At 38.0% G+C, this 15,266-nt stretch overlaps 1 protein-coding gene across 5 annotated transcripts in view; it reads left to right on the top strand.

Annotated features, from left to right (window-relative positions):
• LOC101740110 (scavenger receptor class B member 1) overlaps positions 1–15,266 on the top strand; it is a 105,244-nt gene that overhangs the window by 22,030 nt on the left and 67,948 nt on the right. The window contains exons 1-2 of one of the 5 annotated variants that reach the window (XM_062675347.1): positions 8,706–8,772; positions 8,986–9,443. The exons of 3 other annotated variants lie outside the window; for them this stretch is intronic. In XM_062675347.1, coding sequence (XP_062531331.1) covers positions 9,194–9,443 — 250 coding nt within the window. In that variant the 5' untranslated portion in view covers positions 8,706–8,772; positions 8,986–9,193. Of the gene's footprint in view, positions 1–8,694; positions 9,444–15,266 lie in introns of those variants that run through there. One more of the 5 variants, XM_062675346.1, reaches the window with a different exon arrangement.

Genomic DNA, 15,266 nt, shown 5'->3' with positions numbered 1-15,266 from the left:
TTTGTCATGAGCTGTACGACCGGCCGCCGGTCTGAAGTGAGCCCACTATGGATTAGATCTCCATTAGTATGTCATTAGTGCAATTGGAAGGGGCTTTTCTGTTTCATCTTTTGATGTATGTTTCTTTTATTTCAACCGTTATTTGTTCTATGATACTGTTACACTCTGGCGGGATAAATAAATGTTCCACCAAAGTATAAATTAAAACTGTATACATTACTTAAAGCATTAACAGAAGACTTTAAAATTCTTAATTCACTTCTTCTGCTCCGCTTCAGGTGATCCGTTCGCCGTTTCGCTTCGAGTAGTTCCGATTAATGACTGCCATCAACGCCATCTCCACAACGCTTTTATAGTCGATACGATATCCCTAGAGAACATTCCTCACTAGTCGAGTATTTTCAATGTGTGTTTCCGCTATCTGACAATAGATGGCGTTGTTCTTCTCGAGCGTTCGAAATGTTACTAGATCCTTCGATATTCGTTTCGGCTATTCGGCGATAGATGGCGTTACTCTTACCGGCGTAACAATACAATATGATACGTTATGGGCTAAATGTTTCCCTCCTCAAATCTACCCACCAAAATAGTTATCTAATCGCATTTAAAACGGCTCAGAATTCTATAGATGACTGACTTACGATAAATTGTTTTGAAGTTCCTATCGTACAACTGCCAATGACAATGTTTGTTTTCTACAAATTTATCCGTACGTGATTTAAAACAAAACAAATCTATCTAATAGCGTTAGTTTTTCAATCACCGTGCTGTGCGCTAATTATACAAGGTTGTTTGATGACACATCTTACGTATATTCGCTACTAAAATGGTGAATTTAGTTTGCGGCTTGTAGACATTTAAATAGATATTTGAGAAACAGCGTTTACGTGCATTTTTTTTTGTTTATTGCTTAGATGGGTGAAGGATTTTTAGACTTTGACCATAGCCATGAGGTATGTTGAGCCAACAATACGGTAGGCAGCGGCTTGGCTCTGCCCCTGGCATTGTTGATGTCCATGGGCAAAGGTTACCAATCACCATCAGGTGGGCCGTATGCTCGTCTGCCTACAAGGGCAATAAAAAAAACTATCATTATTCCGATATTATATATTATTATATTATATCGGTGTACCTTAGGAACCTTTCATTCCATCCAGCCGGGTTACAAGCCTGATGTAGAAATCCATTATTCATGATACAGCGCGTATCGTAAACAGATTTCTTACTCTGGAATCCTAAGCCAGTGATTCTCAAACTGTTTTTTTCCTGCAGAGCATTTTAAACGATTTCAAAATTCGACGGCACACAAGCAATCAGATAAGTTTAAAAGTTGTTTGCTTACGTTCAGCCGCAGTGTGTAAAATAGTATCATAGTAATTTTGACCGTATAATTTTGGTACGCAAGCAAATCGCGATACCTTAAAGTTGGGAATTATTATCCCAACCCCAATACGACTGAAGCAAACTAAGTTTCATAAAATAAAATAAAAAGTACATAATATTGAGGTGTGATTATTTGGCTTAAGCGATATTTCCCATTTTATCACTGGTGGTAAGACCTCTTGGGAGTCCGCACGGGTAGGTACCACCACCCTGCCTATTTCCGCCGTGAAGCAGTAAGTAATGCGTTTCGGTTCGAAGGGTGGGGTAGCCGTTGTAACTATACTGAGACCTTAGAACTTATATCTCAAGGTGAGTGGCGCATTTACGTTGTAGATGCCTATGGGCTCCAGTCATCACTTAACACCAGGTGGGCTGTGAACTCGACCACCCATCTAACCAATAAAAAAAAAAATGCGCGACATTTATCTTTGTAATTAATGGTCCATTTTATTTGGTATTAGCATCAACGATTCGATGCTTTTAATTGAACTTCAATTATGTTTACACCATTCAAATAACTGAAGAAGTTTTTTTTCTTCCAAATTTTAAACTTTAAATGGTTCGAATGGAATCGAAATACCTAAAATAATCTAAACATTGTAAATATATATATTTAAAAATAAAATAGATTCATTAATAACGTAGCGCTTCGAACACGGACCGATTTCGTATGCTTAGTGAGAGTTTTTTAGCGTTCTCGATAGCGTAAAAGTTAACTTATGTATGAAGTTGGAACAGAGCTCCTAGCGGCAAACGTAGCACACAGATATTGGACACTCCCAAGCATAACATCCTATAGACAAAGCCAAAGCCAAAGACAAAGCCCGCCGAGTTTCTCGCTGGATCTTCTCAGTGGGTCGCGTTTCCGATCCGGTGGTAGATTCTGGGATTCTCTTGTTAGGGCTATTGTTAGCAACACTTCCGGTTTGAGCCCCGTGAGCTCACCTACACGTTAGGGTTACGCTGACATAGCCTCTCAAGACTATCAGCTTAGGTATTAAAAAAAAAGCATAACACAATTAAATAACAATTAATATGTTATCGTAATATGTATTTTTGTCCTACATAAGGAAAATGTTAATATTAAAGATCGTCTATTTTTTCTTTTTAATTGACGAAACGCTTAAATTCTGAAATTGATAATAAATTTCAATATGGCGGTCGACGTCTTGAAATTTCATTGTTGTGATGTCCTATTTACAGTTCGTTACCTTCAAGAAACTATTATTTAGGGGCTCCTAATACCAACAATCATAATTGTCGTGACGAATCTGAGATTTCGAGTTCTAATGGTACAAAAAAAAGTATTAGAAGTAGGTAGACAGATTCGTCTGCTTCTAAATACGCGCAGTTTTGAGTCTCCCCGATAATTTGGATAACTCGTAAAAAAAGGTGGTAAAAATTCGTTAAATACCTGCAAAACTTTAAAATATTTTTTACTTTATTCCGAAACATTAGTCTAGGATCAATCGGGCGTCGATTTCATAAATTTCAGACTACCTCTCTTTTAACTTAAAAAATCGGTTGTCTGTAAAGTCGGTTACTGACGATAGTTGAACGTGACAACGTCTTAAGAAAATACTGATGGAATGGTTTCATTTTTCAAAAGAAAATTTTAATTTTATTTGTTTGATAGATATTTTGTATGGACAATTGACACCACATTCACTTTTCACTGAACTTCATACTTGACGAAAACATGTAAATGTATTATTGTATAGCAGTTGTCCACGCGGATGAATCGCTCACTCAAGTAGGAGAGAGCCAGATGTCGAATGCTGCCGAACGCGGAGGTCAATTGTGCCTCTTTGTCGCTCGTAGCGCGCTCTCGCTTGCACTTCAAGCCTTAAATAGAACGCATCAGAGCAAGGTAACGCGGCATGAGTCATGTTTTTTCGTGCGTGCAGCTGGCTCCATCGAATTATAAGACGTTGTCACGTCAATAATTTGCATAGTGCGCTCAGAAGAGTAAGAAGGGTTTTGTGATTCTTCGAGGCGATCTATGTTATAATGTGGACATTCTTGGGCTGTGTGCCGCTTCTAACGGCTTACTATATCTTATTCGGTTCTCGCCGCTTATAGATATAGTTATAACTATTTTTACAGTTTAGTTTGTTTTTCTACTTAATCTAGTAACCTCGAAGAGTTGTGTTAGATTTACCTAATCAGATTTGATGGATTTGCTAACACTAGCCCTAGAAAGAGCAGTGCTTCGCAGAATCTACCACCGGATCGGAAACACGACCCACTGAAAAGATCCGGCGAGAAACTCAGCGGGCTGTGTCCGAGAGAACAGTTTGGTCCGCGCCTTACCATACGGACAAACATACCGCTCATAACATCCGTGTACATATATTATAATATATTACAGAAATAACTCTTTTTTTTTTATAAAAATTAACGTTATTATTTAATTTACAGTCATTGTTTTTTCGTCACAACGTGTTTTTTTAATTATTATGTTTTACGCCCATGGCTTACTCAACATTTGAGTGTCTTAATTGTTTTAATCGCCTTCATTCGTTGTATCGCTGTATGAATAAATAAAAGCAGATAGCTTACTAAAAATGAATTACTGTTCGTTAGTCTCGCTAAAACTCGAGAACGGCTGGACCGATTTGGCTAATTTTGGTCTTGAATTATTCGTGGAAGTCCAGAGAAGGTTTAAAAGGTGAATAAATATCAAAATGCTCGGAATTAAATAAAAATAACAATTTTGTTTTTCCTTTGACGTGTTCCCCGTTGGCCGGATTCCTTTTGTTTGTTTTAAGTTTATTTTATACAAAAGTTTAGGTCTTTTATTTATCGATTGAGGCTCTACGAAGTCTGCCGGGTCATCTAATCTTCTGATAAAATAATAATTATTAATTAATAACCACTTTTATTACGCCTTTGCTCATTTTTTAACGGTCTTCGCCATCTTCCATTTCTCTGTCATTCTGTCTGTCATTCTCTTTTCTCTTTCTTACTTATCTCTGTCACTCACATCTTACGCTCCATTTCACACTATTTTCATACGTTCCATTCTTGCCAATCCTACTCTACATTACTCCCAATGCTTAGTTTCACATATATGTTCTGTTACGCCGGCAAGAGTAACGCCATCTATCGCCGAATAGTCGAACGAATATCGAAGGATCTAGTAGCACCTAGAACGCTCGAGAAGTACAACGCCATCTATTGTCAGATAGCGGAAACACGATACCAGAAATGTGCGGAATATTCTCGATAATTCTAGGGATGTGGTATCGGCTATAAAAGCGTTGCAGAGATCGCACGCAGTCAGTCAGTAATCGGAACTACTCGAAGCGAAACAGCAAACGGATCACCCGAAGCGAAGCGGAAGAAGCGAATTGAGAATTTCAAAGTGTTTATAAAGAGTTCTAAGTGTTGAATACAGTTTTAAGTTGTACTCCGGTAGAATTTTTATTTATCCCGAATCCCAGCGCGTAACAGTACTATTTTAGATTTTTAAATTTATTTAAATCCTTTTGTTCGCTCGATATCTTTGTAACGGAATCATTGTGAGTCGTTCTCGCAGACTTTATGACGTCGTACACGCATCAAGAAACGACGACTATACAATAATTTTATAACTTCACTCTAATATCTTATTACGTTGGAAAAGTTAGCGGAACCAAGTTATTTGTTAAGTTAATTTATTAATATATTCCTTTGAATATTGTATAAATAAACTATTATATGTATGTGTATGTATTTGTGTATATATGCATATATATTTTTTACTGGTGGTAGGACCTCTTGTGAGTCCGCACGGGTAGGTACCACCACCCCGCCTGTTTCTGCCGTGAAGTAGTAATGCGTTTCGGTTTTAAGGGTGGGGTAGCCGTTGTAACTATACTGATACCTTAGAACTTATATCTCAAGGTGTGTGGCGCATTTACGTTGTAGATGTCTATGGGTTCCAGTAACCACTTAACACCAGGTGGGCTGTGAGCTCGTCCACACATCTAAGCAATAAAAAAAAAAAAATGTTGGAGACGGTCATTAGATTGGTAGCTAAACGATACGCAGCACGATTCCCGAGAGATGACAGGCAGCGGCTTGGCCCTGCCCCTGGCATTGCTGAAGTCCATGGGCGACAGTAACCACTCACCATCAGGTGGGCCGTGTGCTCGTCTGCCTACAAGGGCAATAAAAAAAAAAGATGTGTGGTGTCGTGAGACACCGGATAGGAACGAAGTTCCTTACAATAAAAATATTAATTTTAAGTTCTATTTGTTGGAGTTTGAATATAAATGTAATGGCAGGCAACACTTGACACATGACTACAGATATCGAATATTAGAATTATTTTAAATGTTTAAAAAATCAGATGATTGTCTTCTCGTAAGAAAAAGTCAGAACTTCTCATCTAGACACGGTCAAAAAAACATATAAGAGTTTTATAAAAATATAAAGATAATAATTTTATAATGGTGTAACAGTGTTCAAACTATCTGCAATATAATTATAATGAAGCAGTGTGTTTTTAAATAGCCCCTCATCAACCTACAGAAGCCGATCCCCTCAAAGTTAACCGTCCAACACTATTCGAGGTGCAAAGAAAATAATTATTCGGGTATACATTTTTATTATGATTTTTTTATTGATAAAAAAAAAAAACTCAAAACAAATTAATATACACTAAAAACAATATTCATCGAAATCGGTTGGCGTGATATTGAGTTATTGAGTTATTTATCTATTTGTCGCGCACGTACTTAATGTAAATTTAAGGTTTATATGGTTTTCTCATGGATACCATTATGGACCATATGGACCATTATTACCATGGAAAGCGTCACCAGCTTTTTAATAAAAAAAGAATCATTAAAATCGATTCACCTAGTCAAAAGTTATGAGGTAACAAATATAAAATCTTACGTTACGGACGTTTTTTCCCGGTTAGGGTACCCCTCCGCATCGTCCCACAAGGAACTTCGTTCCAAAAAAAAGCGATTGCGGTATCGTCGGAAATCGGCTAGCTTCGTGCTACGACAGAGCCTAGCCGATGGAGGCGCGTAGACGACCTCACACTCATATATTATTACCAACCAGACTTCTTCAAGAGCGGTGCCTCCGTCCTAACAACTGTCATTCGTTTTCGTTTACTAAGGTCAAGAGAAGATTTCTAAATTGTTCTAAGACAGCAAACGTGGTTGGTGAACTCAATATTTCTCTTAGCTCGATCACCCTATTCGCCCCTACGACGTCTGATGATGGTGTTGATAATTAGGGTTTCTCCGACATATTTATATTATGTAATTTAATATCAATTGCATTGCACCTACCACTATTTACTCTGCACTACCTTTGGTTGACTGGTAGAGAATGCCTTAGGCATTAAGTCCGCCAATGTAAATTTTACATGAAATGTAATAATAAAAAAATATCCTGACCGATATCAACAGGAGATAAATATGAAAGCAATTGTTACCTCGGTTTTTTGTTTAAGCACTTAATTTTTTTTATTTTTATTGCTTAGATGTGTGGACGAGCTCACAGCCCACCTGGTGTTAAGTGGTTACTGGAGCCCATAGACATCTACAACGTAAATGCGCCACACACCTTGAGATATAGTTCTAAGGTCTCAGTATAGTTACAACGGCTACCCCATCCTTCAAACCGAAACGCATTACTGCTTCACGACAGAAATAGGCGGGGCGGTGGTACCTACCCGTGCGAACTCACAAGAGGTTCTACCACCAGTAGAACAACTGCATACATTATTTTAGTAATTTTTTTTTACATAATTAATCTACAAATTTACATTTACTAAATAAACGTTAGCATAATTGAATAAGAGTGCGAAACTAATTTCAAATCTCAATTACACAGAGCGCCTTGTTGGCTTTAAGATCGCATACCTTGTTACTGTACTATTCGATTGATAATAATAAAGAAATGATATACTGTAAGCTTAATGCTTTATTGAAATGAAATATATTACAAAGACTGTGCCAACGCTTGAACTTTACGTTGTAAATTGCAACTGTGTGCTTAGAGCGAGTTCTTTAACGTTCTCGATAGCGTAAAAGTTAACTCAAATTTGTATGGAGTTCGAACGGTTACCTGCGTTTGCCGCTAGGGGCGCTGTTCCAACTCCATACAAATTTGAGTTAACTTTTACGCTATCGAGAACGTTAAAAAACTCGCACTAAGCAAGCACACTGGATATGCCCGGTCACTATCGCACGTGCTCCGTCGAAAGCCGCTCTTTCTGTATCCACGATTATAATTATGAAACCGAAATACACCCTTTGCTCTCCATCTGACTCACAAAATCTGTTATTATATACCTTTAGCTCTAACACTAGGAGCAGGTTTAGGGACTCTAGTAACCATACTCTTCGAACTCGCTAAAGAGTTTGACGTGCAACCCAAACCAAGCATCAGCCCGCCGAATTTCTCGCCGGATCTTCTCGGCGGAACGCGATTCCGGTCCGGTAGTGGATGTACTCGTGAAGCAGCTGCCCTTGAGCTGATAGGTCTCCTTCAGAGGTGCCCGGGCAGAAGCAAATCCCACTCTTTCTGGCTGAGTCCGTGCTCGCCACGTGTCCTGGTGAAGCTAAGAAGGCTTCCGGACCACCAGCAAAACTTCCTTCCCAAAAAACCCCTTTTCCGCAAGCCTAGTTAAGTGCACAAAATGCATTTAAGGCACATAATGGTTAGTATAATGATTATAATTAGTCTAATAGTTATAATAAATTTAACAATAATTAGATAAATATTTCACAATAAACGTACTTATGTAGGTCACATAAGTTTTGTCAAAATGTCATTCAAACTCTTGCCGCCATTTTGGCATGAACTAATCCCAAACGTCAAAAATTTCTTAGATGGATCTATTTAGCGATACGATATTTTTGATGATTTAATTTTTTTTATTGCTTATATCGTTGGGCAAGCTCACGGCCCACCTGATGTTAAGTGGTAACCGCAGCCCATAGACATCTACAACGTAAATGCCGACACCCACTTCGAGACATAAGTTGTAAGGTCTCAGTTTTAACAGTACAGCAGCTGCCCCACCCTTCAAACTGAAACGCATTACTGCTTCAAGGCAGAAATAGGCAGGGTGGCGTTATCTACCCGTGCGGACTCACAAGACGTCCTACTACCAGTAAAAACATTCATCTATTTAGTGGATTAACAACGATTCATGTATTGAAACATAAATCTTTGTCTATACGATTAAAATGGAATTTCTCCGTTGTCTGCGCGTCACATTTTTTAAACGCGTTTGTGACGTCAAATTCTTAGCGCGCGACTGTGCAAATTTATACATATAAGACGGAAATTGACCGTCCGATCTCATTATGTTCTCGGCATTTAATGCTACAACACATTTATTGTAAACAACGTAAACAGAAACACGAGAGTAAAGTAAAAAAAAAAAAAAAATACGAGCGAAATTCTTACCTGTCAAATTTGACAGCTTTTCGAATTCCGTTCTAAAGAAAGTAGCATTTTTTCGCGCGAAAAATGTGACTGCATTATTTTATCTGTGCATTTTCTGTTTAGTGTGTTTGTACTTATATGTGTGCGTGTTTTTTAAAAAATAAAAATTACGAACATTTTTTTTTTGTTCTCTTTAAGCGACCAACTGACATTGAAACTGCTTTTTGGCCGGTCCCGAAATCACGGAACGATATTTTGAAAGAAGGCCATTAAAATCGTATTAAAGAATTGTTGTCATTATACACTTTATTGCTCGAAACGTCCGTGATATATTTGTACATTCTGATTGAGAGTGGACGTGTTTTGTAAAATAAAAGTGAATTAAAAAAACAAAAAAAACAACAACATGAAAGACTTAGTTCAAATTTGGAACAAAGTGACGAATCGAAGGTATTCGGCGGACAAGGAAATGAAGGACCTGACGAATAATCGATTGAAAAGAATAGAGATTGAGAAATCGAATATCGAATGCGATTTTTCGGAGTGCGAGGGACTTAATAATTTCGAGGATATCGATTTTAATGAGAAAAAGGATGCGATTATTAACAGACTTTTCGAAAGGCGGAAACAGGGTCAAGTCGCCAGGCAACCGAAATGTGAGTCTTTAAGCATTTTCATAATTATTAAACATTCTTGTGTAAAATTGTTGGTAATTAATGGTTTTTCAGATTATGAAACAGTCAGCCAGACAGACAATTTTTATTTTTGTTTGTTATTAGGTTAATACAGTACCTAAGTACGACTTTATATTTACCACTTACCTTAATCATTTAATAAAACCATTTGCATCGTTAGCATGAAAAAAAATATATATACATATATTTAAATGCGTAAATTGCATATTCTTATGTAATGTATAAACGATTTTTGTTTTATTACAATATATTGCGTTTAATATGCATTTAATTTAATTTTAGTCTTAAATTGATTTCTTAAATTAAATTCTTAAAATAATTTACTCACAAAGTATAATTGATGGTTTTCAACTGTCTCAATAGTAAATACACAATTTATTATAATGCGGACACCTAATGTAGGCATTTGCTTATGAATTTAATGCTAAATGCATTGCTAAAAAAAATACATTAATCCAGTTTATTGACTTACTTAAACTAAAACAGTTTCTTCTAGGGAAAAATTTAAATTCATTATTGACGTCATACTTGTGAATATTTTTATCTATAATTTAGTTGTTAAAAAATTTCTTAGGAAATGACGCCGTTAAACAAAAAAAAATTAACGATTGACAAAATTAATACAAGATTTTATTATTGGAAAGTATTCTATTTAAACAAACAAAGAATGTGTTAATTCTTCCTATACTTTACATAATAATAATAGAGTAGTAATAATAGAGTAGGAATATCTACGAAATATTTTAAGCTTTCGTGACTACATTACACAGACTATTTTTTACTGTTCCTTATCACGTCTATCGCATTTAATTTCCCATATCCCGTTCCCAAGATCATGGTGCTTTAGTCCACCGAGTTTCTCGCCGGATCTTCTCAGTGAGTCGCGTTTCCGATCCGGTGATAGATTCAGCGATGCACTGCTCTAGCTAGGGCTAGTGTTAGCAAATTCTCTCAGGTTGAGCCCGTGAGCCCACATAGCTGTCCAGGGGCAGCTGGAACCCTTTAGGCTACCAGCGAATAGATAGAGAAAAAATGGCGCTTACAACACGACGTAATATCGGAAACTCATCAAACATGAAAATCGTTGCAAGAACCCTTTAAATAATATATCTAGGAATATAATATACTAGCTCTACCCGTCCGCTTCGCTGGGCATTTAAAATTAACATTATTATTTCTCACTCTCATAAAGATTCTCATCATTAAAGCCCCCGCAACTGGTGTAGGGAGTCCAACAATCATATAAATATTAGCCTATCCATTAAGTACATGTATTTTCTACATGGATACCAAGTTTCAAGTCAGTCGGATGCATGGTTCAGTAGTTATAACGGAACATCCGTAAAAACCACTGTAGATTGATATATTAAGTAGTATAGATTAAGAAGTATCTATTTTCAATAAATATATAATTTAAAAACTGATTTCGCAGTATCTTGCGGTAAAATAATTCTATCTATAACTCACTATTAGTTGTATTTACAATTCTTAATGACCCTTTGAAAAAAAATTAACACGGAATCATTTGAAGAACGGTCCGCTGAATTTGCGGGGCTGTCATTCTTGTAGAATACGCTAAAAAAATAATTATGTCATTTATTTGAATATTTTTTTTATTGCTTAGATGGGAGGACGAGCTCACGACCCACCTGGTGTTAAGTGGTTACCGAATCCCATAGACATATACAACGTAAATGCGCCACCCACCTTGAGATATAAGTTCTAAGGTCCCAGTATAGTTACAACGGCTCCCCCACCCTTTAAACCGAAACGCATTAGTGCTTCACGGCATAAAATAGGCAGGATGGTGGTACCTACCCGCGCGGACTCTCAAGAGGTCCTACCGCCATTAAAAAATTTACTATTACATTATAAATACATATTGAAATGATAAAATTAAAACTATACAGTTTTGTCTTTAAATTATTTCCTTACTGCTACGTCATTACGAAGGTTATTTTAACAAAATAATTATATTATGACAAATTGACGTATAAGAAATTATTTTCTTGGGTTTTGTAGCTTTGTTTTGACTTCGATGCGAACGCTACTAAACTTCACCAGTTTGGCTAATTTGAAGACTTCCTGAAAGATTATACAACCTTTTCGAAGTCTACAGGGAACCTTATATACATCGACTTTGTATTTATTTTATGTATTTTAGTTGTTTTTTTTTTGTTTGTTTAATGGGTGAATTAGCTCTCGCCTAACCTTATGAACTGGTGACCGGAAAATGAGCTCATTACCGCAACGTTATTAAATACACTCACCTGGGGAGTTCAGATCCAAGTCGTCTTTGTATTGTTTAATAGAAGTGCCCCCTTGAAACCGGCACGATTCCGAAATAGGAAAGATGGTCTAAATAGGTCTAATAAAGGAAAGAAGCATTTGGAAGAATACGACAAAAGAAACATCTTTGCTCAGTAGACCAACGCTTATTGTTCAGAACTTGTATTCATTACAATATTGCTTGCTGTATTCAAAGCGATAAAATATAGTTTATGTTTCTATAAAATACATTTTTTCTTTAACGACGTCGTAATAAATAGTAAATAGATTAGTTGCAGTCATGCCAATGACATCACTAGTTGAATTTATCAAATACACTGCGAAACAAACGTTTTTGATGTAAACCATATTAAGAGAGAGAGAGAGAGAGAGGGAGAGAGAGAAAGAGAGAGAATATACTTTATTGTACACTAAAACACAACATTTAAAAAAAACAGTCAACAAGTAGACACATTTGTACAATATACTGTCTTATCGCTAAAAGCGATCTCTACCAGACAACTATGTAAATCTACTAATGACTTCTATTATCACAGCGGCCTCGATTTCATTATAATAATATTTTAATGTCTGTTTAAATAATATATATTATTATAAATAATATTTCAATGTATGTTGAAGGAGTGCAACATTTACGAAATTACCAGGAAAAAAAGGCAGAAAAAAACCTGTATTATCAGCACCGATATGTTTCAATTAGCCCAGAATTTGCACTGAGTACAGTAACCTTTCAGAGATCGTTACCCTCACGCACACATTGCATTTATATTGTTACTGAGGCTCTGTAAGACTCCGTGTCCCTGCGACTAGTCGCGCTCCACGTGACCGTGCACTAGTCTCTCCCGTATTCGACCGGTGCACACACATCATGTGTGTGTGTAGCGGAGGCTCTGTGAGTCCGCGTGTCCCTGCGACTAGTCGCGCTCCACGTGACAGTGTACTAGTATGTCCCGCACTCGGCCGATGCACACATCATGTGTGCGTATAGCGGAGGCTCTGTGAGTCCGCGTGTCCATGAGACTAGTCGCGCTTCACCTGACAGTGCACTAGTCTGTCCCGTATTCGGCCTGTGCACACATCATGTGTGTGTAGCGGAGGCTCTGTGAGTCCGCGTGTCCCTGCGACTAGTCGCGCTCCACGTGACAGTGTACTAGTCTCTCCCGTATTCGACCGGTGCACACACATCATGTGTGTGTGTAGCGGAGGCTCTGTGAGTCGGCGTGTCCCTGCGACTAGTCGCGCTCCACGTGACAGTGTACTAGTCTCTCCCGTATTCGACCGGTGCACACACATCATGTGTGTGTGTAGCGGAGGCTCTGTGAGTCCGCGTGTCCCTGCGACTAGTCGCGCTCCACGTGACAGTGCATTAGTCTGTCCCGTATTCGGCCGGTGCACACATCATGTGTGTGTAGCGGAGGCTCTGTGAGTCCGCGTGTCCCTGCGACTAGTCGCGCTCCACGTGACAGTGCACTAGTCTGTCCCGTATTCGGCCGGTGCACACATCATGTGTGTGTAGCGGAGGCTCTGTGAGTCCGCGTGTCCCTGCGACTAGTCGCGCTCCACGTGACAGTGCACTAGTCTGTCCCGTATTCGGCCGGTGCACACATCATGTGTGTGTGTAGCGGAGGCTCTGTGAGTCGGCGTGTCCCTGCGACTAGTCGCGCTCCACGTGACAGTGCACTAGTCTGTCCCGCACTCGGCCGGTGCACACATCATGTGTGTGTGTAGAGGAGGCTCTGTGAGTTCACGTGTCCCTGCGACTAGTCGCCCTCCACGTGACAGTGCACCAGTCTGTCCCGCACACGACCGACGTGTCATTAGTATTATTTTAACTGAGTTAATTGTTAAAAATCGACGTGATCAATAAATCATTAAGATAATAGTGGCATACATATACTGACCCCCTTCATGTTGTAGGCTGAAGGTTATTGAACTTTAAAAGCATACTTTTTAATATTGAAGACATCTTTAAATCTAAAGCTTAGACTACATTTGCAAGTCATGCTACGCTGCCTATTTGTAGTCATTTCTTCGATTTACGCGGATCGTAGACAAAATTAAAACAGTTTTTACGGTTTGATATCGATTTTTGAATTGTTATTAGTGTAATTTCCGATATTTCGGACAGTTTTCGTGGTCACGGAAGACTTAGGTGTTATTTGTTGTCATTTGAATATTCTGCCCACTTGGTATTTTTTTTTATTGCTTGGATGGGTGGACGTGCTCACAGCCCACAGACATCTACAACGTGAATGCCGCCACCCACCTTGAGATATGAGTTCTAAGGTCTCAGTATAGTTACAACGGCTGCCGCACTCTTCAAACCGAAACGCTTTACTGCTTCACGGCGGAAATAGACGATGCGGTGGTACCTTCCCGTGCGGACTCACAAGACGTTCTACCACCAGTAAATTCGAAACTATATTGATGATATTTTCATTTTTCGGACTGAATGTGATTTTTTTCTTTTATTTTTTTGTTCAATTTTTGTATTTATACAACAGAAACATGACGGCAATTAAGAAAATCTCAATTAGGGATACAAATTACATTAGCTAATAGTGTAAAATTTCGTTCGTCACGCTTGTAATTACCTACGTACGATCGAAGTGTTTGCTAAATGAATGAAAAATACGTGTTTTGAATTTTTAGGATTTCATTTTATTCGCTTTGACTTCGAATGAAATATATACGTAGGTGGGTGGCCGCTTTTACATTGTAGATGTCTACATGCTCCGGTAACTTAGCACCAGGTGGGCCGTGAGCTCATCCACCCGTTTAAGCAATAAAAAAAACACATCAGCACACCTCTATAGTCAATGAAATTATTAAAAACTAAATTAAAACGTAAAAAAACGTGTGGCACTCGGGAACTGCCGCGGTAAAGCTATTGCACAGCATTCTTTATCAACTTATGCAATTATAATTAGACAATGATAGTTTTATATTAAAACAATAATAAAACAAGACCACGCTATATTAAACATTAATAAAAGCAAAACCTTAACTGCCCCCTTCACACTCATAAGCTAGACCACGCTAGAGAGTGATGGGCAGACTTTTCATGATGCACATGCAGTGTGACGTCACGCCACGCGCTTATTCACAAACACTACACAAGCGCAACGTGTGAATGTGTTGAACGCGAGCTACATGGTAGGCGGAGTGAGGGGTGTAAGGTTTTTTTCGTTACGGAATTTCATGATTCGGTCGCCGCGCTCAAGGCCCGCGATAAAATCTATGCAATAGCTTAAAAAAATATTTGTTTTTTTCTTCCAAAAACAATTACAAACGCGTAATTAAAATTAATAAAAATAAACTTCAATGTTGTTCCGGCTTAAAAAAAAAAAGAAGAAAAAAATTACAAGTCTTAAAAAATAATTTGTACAGTATAAACGACTTTTGCAGTCATCCAACTCCGGTTGAAAATACCCTAAAAAGGACTGCGAATTTAATATAATCTCTTTTAAACGTAGCGTTATGTATGACGGTAGT

This window comes from Bombyx mori, chromosome 23 (assembly GCF_030269925.1).
Source record: "Bombyx mori chromosome 23, ASM3026992v2".
Taxonomy (NCBI): domain Eukaryota; kingdom Metazoa; phylum Arthropoda; class Insecta; order Lepidoptera; family Bombycidae; genus Bombyx; species Bombyx mori.
The sequence above is the reverse complement of the archived record's forward strand: the minus strand, read 5'-3'. Positions and strand labels throughout refer to the sequence as shown.